Consider the following 12256-nt stretch of genomic DNA (forward strand, 5'->3'; position numbering starts at 1 on the left):
TAGTGTGTTTCGGTGTTCAGCGTGTCCTAGGTCCTTAGGTGTCTCAGCGTGTCTTCAGCGTGTCCTTGGCGTGTTGTGAGCCGCTCCGTGTCTCTCGTCTCAGGCAGGACTTGAAGGAGACGTTCATCGACAGCGGCGTGATGTCGGCATCAAAGAGTGGACAGTCATTCCTGACAAGTCACTCCTGCTCTGAGAATCAGGGAGAGCTCCTCAGGATCCTACAGAAGTGAGTACAGACTGCTTCCTGTTAGCACAGACTGCTTTCTGTTACACAGACTGCTTCCGTGAGCACAGATGCTTCCTGTCACGTACTTCCTGTGGTGTCTTCAGTGTGTGATGCGTTTCCTGTCCAGCTGCCCAGCGCGCTCAGGAGACCCTGAAGCACAGCGGGATGGACGCTCATATGTTCCTGTACAAACACCCAAGAGTCCCGGTCCAACAAAGACCTGGCCCTGAAGCTCATCAGTAAGCCCCGCCCCTTCACCTGAGCTTCCTGTTTCCTGTTGGACGTCAGGTGTAACGTGTGTGTTGTGTTCAGACGAGTGGTCCAGGCCGATCTTCGGACTGACGTCCAACTACAAGGGAATGACAGGGAGGAGCGGCAGCAGAGAGACCTGGACCAGCAGATGCCCAAAGACGGCGGCTCAGGTACGAACACGACCAGAACTTTAGGTTCTGACGACAACGAGCGCGAAACTCCGAGAGCGCGAGGCGACGTCTGACCACGACCAACAAGTCGTCTGTGATTGGTCAGTTCACTGAACACGAGGCCAACAGGACAGACGACCCATGGAAAGGTTCGTAAACAAAACCACAGACTGTCACCGTGAGCTAACATTAGCCGCGTAGCTTAAAGCTGACGTGATGGAACCTCAGGACGGGTTCTGAGGGTTCTGAAGGTTTCTGAGGGTTCTAAAGGTTGAGGGTTCTGAGGGTCTAAGGTCTGAAGGTTGAGGTTCTGAGGGTCTTGAGGGTTCTAAAGGTTCGGGTTCATTTGTCAAATTAGTTTGAGGTGAAGTGTCAGGTATCTTCTGCATATGATAGAACAAAAAACGAAGCTTGATTATCGTCTTGTCTGCCGTTGATCTCCTCCTCCTCCTCCTTTCATCTCTCCTCCTCTCCCTCCTCCTCTCCTTCCTTCTTCTACTTCTTCAGTCAGCCTCAGAAGGTGAGAGGGCGGAGGAACTGACGTCTTTCTCCACCGACCAGGTCAGTCATAATCTGCATGTTTTCACTGAAAGTCCGAGTTCTGTGGCCAGCTCAACACACCTGCTCTGATTGGCTGTTAACCACATGATGTACATACTGTGCTCTGATGGGCGCAGACATGATCTGTACGTGTGACATCAAACAAACGAGCCCTGATCCCTCAGCCGGGTCGTCCAACAGAACCGAGCCGTGCAGGTCTGACCCGTCTGAGGAGCTCTGTGTGAGGCCTGTCTGTGTGTACCTGGTCTGGAGAGCTGAAGGACAGGTCCAATCCGGTTCTGGTGCAGTAACAACAGCCTGTGTGTTTGCCTGCTGATGGCCGGCGGTCCGGACTCTGTAAGGGCCGGTTCAGTGGCCGACGAGTGTCGGTGACTAACGCGTGCGGTGCAGAATCGTAATAATGGCATGGAGGCTAAGATTCTGTGTTGGTCCAGCTCGACCCAAGTGTGGTTCTGTGTTCTGTGTTGCAGTTCTGGAGGGCAGACGCCTCGCAGGGACTGGACGAAGCTGACCGGCGAGGAGAAGTGAGTACACCGTGTGGTCACATGTCGTCCTGTCAGTCACATGATCTCACCTGAACGTCCTTCCTCCCCAGAGCTCTCGGCCTGGTGACCCGGGTTCTGTGCCCGGGCTCGGGTCCCCATGCCCTCCAACAAAGACTACGTGGTCCGGCCCAAGTGGAACGTGGAGGTCGAGTCCAACAGGTGAGTTCACGAGCGGGAGGCGCTGTTTGAAGTCTCAGGAACAGAAGTAGAATTCTGTCCTTAGCTAGCGCTGAGGTAGCATCAGCGGCTACCGAACACAACCTCTGAAACCAGCTGACGTTAGCTTCACACAAGCTAACTACGCTAACGTTAGCTTCACATCCAAGCTAACTGCCGTTAGCTTCACATCCAAGCTAACTACGCTGACGTTAGCTTCACATCCTAAGCTACCGTGACGTTAGTTCACATCCACGAACTCGCTGACGCTAGCTCATCACGCTACACGTTACGCTAGCTTTCCATCCACAACTAACGACGCTAACGGCTCTCACATCCAAGCTAACTACGTTAACGTTAGCTTCACATCCAAGCTAACTACGCTAACGTTAGCTTCACATCCAAGCTAACTACGCTGACGTTAGCTTCACATCCAAGCTAACTACGCTAGCTTCACATCCAAGCTAACTACGTTAACGCTAGCTTCACATCCAAGCTAACTACGCTAACGTTAGCTTCACATCCAAGCTACTACGTTACGTTAGCTTCACATCCAAGCTAACTACGCTAACGTTAGCAAACTACGCTACACATATCTCAAGACAAGCTAGCGTAGTTAGCTGGATGTAAAGCTAGCCAAAACGGCCAGCCCCCTGGATCCTCATGTTAGCTGTGTTAGCTTTGCTCCATCATGTGAATCACCTCGGTCCGGTCCGGTCCAGCTGCTGAGCTCGGTTCTGTTGCCTGCTAACGGCAGATTCAGTTATCTAATTAGCTTCTTTAGCATTAGCAGTTACATTTTGACTTCATTAAATGATCGAGGTGAAACGTTTGTTAAACGTTGATTTAACCCCAGACAACGTTTGAGTAATGTCGCAGTTGATTGACAGTAACTCTCTGGTGCTGGAGGCTGTGTACACAGGAAGTGAGGTCATTAGCTGCGCTGTGATTGGTCCTCTGTAGAGCTATAAGAAAGCCTGAGCCTGCTGAGAAACACAGCGTCGCTTTGCAGAGAAGAAGAAGATCAACCGCCCTCAGGAGCCGTGAAGATCAGCATCGAGGGCAACAGAATGCCTCTGTAGCTGCTGCGCCGCCTGTAGGGGCAGTAAGTCTGTGCATGGGTGACAGTGACCTGTGTGCTTCCTGTGGACGCTCTCCCGGTCGTCAGTGACAGACCGAGCCAGAGGTCTGTCTGTGGACGTCTCGACACCGTCTCGACATGTCCTCCAAAACCGACCATCAGAGGCCACGCTCAGTCAAAACATCGTCTGACTGTCACTGGTGTCCAACTCGAGGGTCGTGACCTCGTTAGAGACGACAACAAAAACATTAGCTTGTGTTACAGGTAGCATGTTAGCATTCATGTAGCATAGCTAATGTTAGCGGTCAGCTAACATTAGCTAATCTAGCAGCATTAGCTTATGTTAGCAGGTAGCATTAGCTCCATATCAATGGAGCTAAGTGGTGCTAGCATCTTGTTAGCTTTACCTTCCATGTAGCTAACTAGCGTTCATGCTAATGTTAACAACAGGCTACATTAGCTTTATTCCAAAAGCTACGAGATTAGCTTGTGTTATCAGTTCGCTACTTCCTGTCCTGGCTCCAGTGTTTGTGGGCGTCCACTAACAGGTGGGGTCTCATCCCGACCTGAAGGTTCTGGTGTCTCACCTGTTCTGAAGGTTCTGGTGGTGCTGTGGGTTATCTGTGAGGTTTGAGCTCTGCATGACTGCAGTGATGAAGCAGCAGCTTCAGTCCAGTCTGTAACGTTTGACCCGCTTGTTGGTTGCTCCTCAGGGCCCATGAAGAAGGGCATGTCCGGTCGATAAACAGATGCGTAGATTTGCAGACATCCGCGCCTGACGAAGCCGGGTCCACGCTGTGAAGATCAGCGTGGAGGGAACCGGCTCACTCTGATTTTAGCCTCCATAGGATTTAGTTTTTCTTTTTAATGTGTCGATCCTTCTCAGGTCTAGACCCGCCTCCTGACGGGCCGAGGTCCGTCTGACTTGATGAGTCAGAACTTCTGAATTTACAGGAAATGCTAAAGGAAAAAAGTTTCAGATCCTCCTGAATGATCTGAAGGTCACTGTTAATGATGCTAGCAGTTAGCTACATTAGCTCCAAGCCAGCTAATTAGCATTCATTTTCAAAGTAAGCTATGCAGGAGTGAGCCCATTGAGATGTGATGGACAGTGATAGCATGCAATGTAAGCAGTGCTTTAGTGAGCTAATGTTAGCAAACGCTACATTAGCAAACTCAGATTTCTTTCATATACTGTTCGAGCTAATGTTAGCATTTAGCATTTTAGCTCCACACCAAACGGCATCCTTAATGCTAGCTCATGCTACAGCTACATTAGCATCATGTCTGAAGGTTTAAAAGTGAAAACAAGATCATGCTAACATCTTTAACGTTAGCATGCTGAAGCTAACGTTAGCATGCTGAAGCTAACGCGTCCTGATTGGTGTATTTTGTTGATTAAAAACGACCTGAGATCATTTCAGAGACACTTTGAACTTTTTGTCCGTCAGGTTCTTTAAACGTTTTGAATGTTTCTGATCAAACTCCTCGAGCTGACCTCTCCTCGCTCCTTTTGTCCCTCCTCTGCTCTGTACAGAAGTCTGTAAACTGTCTGCAGGTCCACACACATTCTGTCATCAGGTCCAGGTCCTGGTTCTGGTCCAGAGTCTGTGCTGTCTGGTTGTGGATCAGATGATTTCTTAATAAAGACTCAAAGACACAAACGACTCTGATTCCTGAAACGAGCTACCACAGAGCGCTTCACTACTACGCATCTGTACATCAAGTCACGGTCGTTAATGTTAGCAGCTAGCTAATGTTAGCTTTACTCAAGCCAGCTAAGAGGCTAATGTTAGCGTTAGATCATTAGCTTTATCTCGAAATAGCTTAACTGTAACTTTGGCTTATATTATCAGTTAGCTATCTAGCTTCTCCCCAACTAGCGATACTTATGTAAGCAGTTAGCTACATTAGCATGCACCAAACCTTTGTAGCTTTGTATATTAGCTTTGCCTACAAGCTAGCTTATTAGCTTTCATCATCATCTCAGAGCTAAAGGTAGCATTAGCTAATGTTAGCAGGGAGTTGACTTTGAGCTATAGCATTAGCTAATGTTAGCAGGGAGTTGACTTTGAGCTAAAGGTAGCATTAGCTAATGTTAGCAGGGAGTTGACTTTGAGCTAAAGGTAGCATTAGCTAATGTTAGCAGGGAGTTGACTTTGAGCTAAAGGTAGCATTAGCTAATGTTAGCAGGGAGTTGACTTTGAGCTAAAGGAGCATTCGTAATGTTAGCGGGAGTTGAACTTTGAGCTAAAGGTAGCTAGCTAATGTTTCAGGGAGTTCTTGAGCTAAATAGCATAGCTAATTAGCAGGGAGTTGACTTTGAGCTAAGGTAGCATTAGCTATGTTAGCAGTTAGCTTCAGCTCCAGTCAGTTAGCGTGAGGCTAAAGAAATGGGCGGGACTTTGGAGGCTTTTCATGGATGTAAAATTAGTGCACGCCCCGAGTGCAGGATGACGCTATCAACAATCTTTTTACGTCATCAGGAAGTGACAAATAAAATGATGACTCACGCAGGTACGTTGTTTAGTTTTTTTTCCTCCCTGAAGTCAAAAGTTAACACCGGAAGTGCGGAGAGCGGGGCTGTGATTGGCTGAGAGCGCTCTCAGCCCCGCCCCCCGTCGGAATCACGGAAAGTTGAAAACAACAAACAAACAAACATGGCGCGGGGAGGAGACCCGGAGCGCTGACACGGAGCTGAGCGGAAACATCTGGCCGGTGTGTGAGCGTCTGTCTGCGGGGACTCGGCATGCAGCAGCCCGGCTGCGGGCACCGACCGGAGGGCTGGAAGAGAGACATCGTCCGACAGCTGAAGCACCGAGACAGAACCAGCACGCCATGTTCACGGACCTGATCCGGTTCTGTACGGAACACACACACACACACACACACACACACACACACACACACACAACAGTGTTATAACTGTGTTCACACATCAGCTGTTTAAAGAGTTTGAACAGGTGAACTAACTCTGAGCAGTTTAGTTCACCTGTTCCAACCCTAGGTGACCTGCCTGATGCAGGTGTGCCCTCAGGTCTGTCAGGTAACATCAGTCAGTTCATTGTGTCGAGCTTTTCCAATAAGGTTCATAAAGTGTCCATCAACGTAACGTTAACGTGACGTGTAGGTCTGGGCGGATGATGTCAGAGTCAGGTGTTGTTGATGAGGCCAGCAGCAGACAGAAGAGGTTTGGTTCGGTCCTAACGACCAGAATCTCCTGCTGGGCCCTCAACCCCACCTGCTCATCTTCTCCCATGCGTTACCGTCCGTACTTTCTTGTGCCCTTTCTCTCCACCTGTCAGAGTATACTTTCAGCCGAGCAGCCCAAGGACCTGGCCCCATCTGACACGGATGCTCGGCTCTCTTTCTCCCTTCCTTGTCTCACCTGGCGCTCCTGGTTGTCACTGGCGCCGCCGGTTGTCTACCTGTAGAGTGGATCAGAACAAACTGAAGCAGGACTCGTCTTGTCGACTCCGTATTTCCTTATTTGATTCACTGCGCGGAAGTTTGTCTAACCACACATTGTTCCACTTCCTCTGCGCACTGTCACCGTGCGTTCCTGGTCATCATCTGTGACACGACACTGAAAAACAGCTGACTCAAAGTCACCACAAGAGAATGCTTTTATTTTGAAAAAACAGATCCAACAAACTGGACTTTTATTTTGTATTTTTAAATCCATCAAGATTTCGCTAGCAGTTAGCTCTGAAGCTAACGTTAGTCCTCCTGTGTTCGACACTCAGCTGTTGACAAAACCAGTCTGGCCAAAATCCTTGACCGCTCCGCCAGGACTCACTGAACACCTGAACCACCACCTGAACACCACCTAAACGCACCTGAAACTCCACTGAACGCACCCTGAACTCACCTACTAACGCACCCGACAGTCACTGGTGACGTGTTTTGTTGTGTGCATCCAGGCGTCCCTCACTGAAGGCAGCTCCATCATGACTCTGCTTCCCGAAACAACACGCTGACTGAAGAAGACACGGGAGGTACGAACACACCTGAGCACGTCCTCTGTTGATTCAGGTACAAGCTCTGGTTCTGGACACGACCGCAGGCCCCCAATAAAAATGTAAAATTCTTCTTTTCTTTCCATGGTCCAAAACGCCTGTAGTACAAACCACTGAGGGGACGATTGAATAGTCCAAATAATCAGCTCATCTCCTGAACACCTTCCTGACCTCGAGTGGAAAATGTCACAAGGAAATGTGAGGAGAGTGAAGGAGACAAGGAGATGGATGAGGACAGATGTGAAGGAGGAAGAGGAGATGGAGGACAGATGTGAAGGAAGAGGATGAGGACGATGTGTGAAGGAGAGGAGTAGAGGACAGATGTGAAGGATGGAGATGAGGACAATGATGTGAAGGAGAGAGTGAGCTGAGGGACAGATGTGAAGGAGAGGAGATGAGGACATGATGTGAAGGAGCAGGAGTGAGGACAGATGTGAAGGAGAGACTGAGACGATGTGAAGGAGAGTGTGAAGGAGAGGCGTGACTGTGATAGGACAGATGCTGAAGGAGAGGCGGCTGGAGGACAGATGTGAAGAGAGGGGTGATGAGGACAGATGTGAAGGAGAGGTGATGGAACAGGATGTGAAGGAGAGGAGAGGGACAGATGTGAAGGAGAGGAGATGAGGACAGATGTGAAGGAATGCAGGACATGTTGAAAGGGAGGACAGATGTGACGGAGAGGCGATGCGGACAGATGTGAAGGAGGGCGACTGAGGACAGAGGTGGAACGAGATGGAGGCATGTGAAGGGAGATGAGGCACTTGCGGGAATTAGGACAGATCGTAGGAAGGGATGAGGACAGTAGGACGTAGAGCAGACAAGGATCGGGAGAGAGGAGTGAAGGAGTTGATTGAGGGACAGATAGTTGACGTACCGGGAGGAGAGAGAGATGCAGGTGGGACGGAGTTGAGGACACTTGCAGGACGGATTACGGTCGACTGCTCACTCTACTGCATGAAGCGACGTTGAATTTGTTGCGTGATCTGTGGTAAAACTCAAAAGTCCAGAAAGAGGGGACTACAAAACGTCCTCTGAAGAATCTTCCTGGATCCGCTCCCGCGCTTGACCGGTGTTGTTGGTGCAGGAAATGGTCAAACTGTTGACGTATGCATCGAAGGTCGTATATATTGTCCATTAAGGCAGATAGTGTTTGTTAAGAGCTGGCTCGTGTGTCTTTTCCGTTCACCAGAGATCAAACACAGCTCTCGGCATTACGACACGTAACAACTTCGTTGCTCAGATCCCTCCTGACCAGTCTGACCGTTGTCTCGAGAGCGGTCCGTGATCCAGGTTTCAGGTTCCTCCCTGGCCAAATCAGGACCTGAAACCGGCAACGTGAAGGACAGGTCAGGTCACATGTACTCAGAACCTTCATCTTCATTCTGTTTTCAGTTGGGCCCTATCAGTGGTGGGCGCCAAGGAAGAAAAGATCACAAGAAGTTTGTTTGGAGGAGCAACATGCCAGTGAAGTCACACACAACACACACACTGCAAAAACCCCTGTCTGCACCACTGTCAATGTGAGGGGGGAGGAGCACTCAACAGCGAGTGAGTATTGAACAGGTCCGGACTGACGCTGGACGATGTTCTATCTCTCTGTCAGGCTGTCGGAGGACGAGCGGCGGGCGGGCGCTGTGTGTCATGCCCGGCAGGAGCTTGCAGAGCGTGGTGGGCCGGTTTCAATGGGGAGAACGGGGCGATGAAGATGAGTACAGACGCCCTTGCTTAGGGCGGCAGAGATGGGCGGAGACCAAGACTCCGAAGAGGCAGAACCTGCAAGTCGAAGGACACCGCTGGAGGACATCACATCATGACTGAAGAAAGCAGCCGCCTAACACGCAATAACAGACCGAACAACGCACGGAAACGCACAACACAGATTCTACAAGAACGGTACAGAAGCACACCACACACACACCTGTTTCTTACATAGTCTAATCCAGGTACACTGAACGCACCACACACACAACACCCTTGTCATATCACGAGTTAAACCAGGTACCTGAACGCACCACACCACACACCTTTCATTAATCATCAGTTATCCAGGTAACTGAAACGAACCAAACAAACACACACCTGTTACACTTCACATTAGTTAATCCAGGTACGCCGACACGCCACCACACACACCACCTGTTCACCAATCACAAGTTAATCCAGGTACCTGAACTGCACAACCACACACAACATCTCTGTTCTCACAATAGTTTATCAAGGTACCTGACGCACCACACACCACAACACCTGTTCATACCATAGTGAATTCCAGGTACCTGATCGATTTTTTCTCTATACACATCACAGCCTTCATCACATAGTTAAATCACGGTACCCTGAACGCCCCACAACCACCACAAACCTGTTTCATACATAGTTAATACCAGTACCTGAAGCCACCACACACCACCAACACTGTTCATTACACATAGTTAATCCAGGTACCTTGAACGCACACACAAAAACACACCTCTTCATACATAGTCTCAATACAGGTACCTGAACGCCCACACACACACACCTTTCATTAATAGATTAATCCAGTTACCTGAACGCACCACCACACACACACCTGTTCATTACATAGTAATTCCAGGGTACTGAACGCACCACACAAAACACCAAACCTGTTCCTTACATAGTAAATCCAGTTACCTGGAACGCCACCACACCAAACACCACACCTGTCATTACAAGTTTAAATCCAGTTACCTAACCCACCAAACAAAACACACCTGTCTTACATAGTTAATCCAAGTACTCTGAACGACACACACCCACACCTTTTTCATTGACATAGTAATCCAGGGGTACCTGAAACGCACCCCAACCAACACCTGTCGCATTACATAGTCATCCTAGGTACCGATACGCACACAAAAAACAAACACCGGTCAGTACCATAGGAATCCGGTACCCTGAACGATCACACACACTACACTGTTCATTACATCGTTAATCCAGGTACAGAACGCACATTACACACCAACATGTTATAACTAGGTAATCCAGGACTGACACGCCACCACACATCCCCAACCACCTGTCATCTACATAGTAATCCAGGTACCTGAACGATGCGCGTTGTTTTCAGAGCTCGTGAAGCAAAACGAGCAGGGAGGCTGCAATCCGCTTGCAACGTCAAGGTCACCGTGGACAGGTGAGATCACTGGTTCTCTCTTCTCACAGAAATGACATGATTGGATCTGAATCTTCTGAGAAATCAAGGCCAGGTTCTGGTAAGGTGTGGTTTCACTGTTATTAAGACATCTGGTTTGGTTGTTTTTTCAGTTCCAGCGCTCCGACCTCCATGATCCACGTTCTCCATAAGAACCGAACCAGGAGTCCAACAGAGAGAGGACAACCGCCCTGGTCAGGTGAGACGAGGACACGTTCCCTTGCCCTTAATATTTAGTGTTCACTTTTCTTGGTTTGTCTTTCAGGTGGCGTGCCACGTCCCGGCTGGACTCCTCAGTCCATCACAGAACTGTTGAGGGAGTCCAAACGTCGTCTGATGGACAGTCAACGTAGAAACAAAGTTTAAACATCACGTTAAATCAAGTTTGATGTAAGCAGGAGAGGCTGGGGGGGGGCGTGTCATCTGTCTGCGGTTCTGGAGAAGTTCTGAGCTGTAGGATTGTCTTGTACGCCAGAGGCCTATGTGAGAGACAGGCAAGGGGCGGTTTACTACACACTGTGACTACCACTGTACACACTGGACTACAGGAAGTACACACGGACTCCAGATGTATCACAACTGATACTACCACACGTTACAATATACAATGTATTACAAGAGCTAGAACACGTACCGACACACTGTACTGACACTGTACTGCAACGTACCACACTTGTACTACAGAGAGTACTACACCACTGTACCTACCACACCGTACACACTGTACTTTGCCAACTGCTTAACACCATGTACTTACAGAGTTACACCCACTGTACTGCAAACTGACCGAAACTGTTACTTGCACACTTGGACACACTGACTACAGGATGTACGACACATCTGTATCTACACACTGTCACATTTGCTTACTGCACAATGACTACACACTTATGCACAACTGTACTTGAACACTGTAACACTGTACTAACAATGTACACACTGATACAGAGTACACACTGTACGGTCACACTACACACTGGTACCTAATAGTGTCAATACAAAAGGTACTTACACACTGTACACAATTTGTTACACACCCTGTACTGCACACTTGTACTACATGTACTGCACATGGACAACGGTACTAAACATGTATGCCAACACGTACTGACTACTGTACACAAACTGTACTGCACCCAATGTACTAACATACTGTCCAACACTGTACTACCACGTACTATCACACTGTACGACACACTGTACTGAAAATTCCTGCACACGTACGTACAAATGGGTTCTTGTATGCACACTACAAACGGTATACACTCTGGACGGCACACGTACTCCCAGTTACTGCACACGGGCGGAAACTTAGGACAACGTACACACTGTACTGAACATAACACACGGATGAAACCGTACAACACTGCTTCACACGTACACACTGTTACACATGCCTGTAGTTGCACAGGACACACAGCTTACACCACTGGACACACTGTTATGCACACTGTCACTCCACACTGTACACACTGTACGCACACCTGTACTAACACGTATACACGCTGTAAACGTGTACTACACACGTAAAAGAGTACTACCCGCTTGTACTTACCACCACTGTCATCAGGAGATACACACACTGTCCTACGAGTACACACTACTGGTACTACACAACGTTACTACCACTGGTACTACAGTTACTCCACACGTACTACCACACTGTACACACTGGATACAACTGTATACACACTGTAATGACAGAGTACTACACACTGTACTACACACGTTTACTGACACAACTGTACTACACACTGACACAACCGTTACTACACAGTACTACCGGGTAATACCTACCAGTACTCCACACTGTAACATTGTAACTAACGTTTCTGTATTTACCTACACTCGGTTTACTACAGAGTTACATCACTGGAACAACTTTACCCACTTTACTACACAACGTACCACACTTGTACACACGGCACTACACTACTGTACGACCAGCATACTTACCCACTGTACTAACATTCTTACTACAATGTATACAGTAGTAATACACACCTGCTACACTACTACACAGTTATACTACCACTGCACTACAGCGTTACCTCCCACGGTACCACAC

General features: G+C 48.6%; 1 protein-coding gene across 1 annotated transcript in view; it reads left to right on the top strand.

Annotated features, from left to right (window-relative positions):
- Nucleotides 1-1851: 1851 nt before the first annotated feature.
- The window catches only part of atg16l2 (ATG16 autophagy related 16-like 2 (S. cerevisiae)), a 20247-nt gene continuing 9842 nt past the window's right edge, over nucleotides 1852-12256 (top strand). The window contains exon 1 of the mRNA XM_027280774.1: nucleotides 1852-1913. Coding sequence (XP_027136575.1) covers nucleotides 1852-1913 — 62 coding nt within the window. The remainder of the gene's footprint in view (nucleotides 1914-12256) is intronic.

This window comes from Larimichthys crocea, chromosome VII, assembly GCF_000972845.2.
Source record: "Larimichthys crocea isolate SSNF chromosome VII, L_crocea_2.0, whole genome shotgun sequence".
In the NCBI taxonomy this organism is placed as follows: Eukaryota; Metazoa; Chordata; class Actinopteri; family Sciaenidae; genus Larimichthys; species Larimichthys crocea.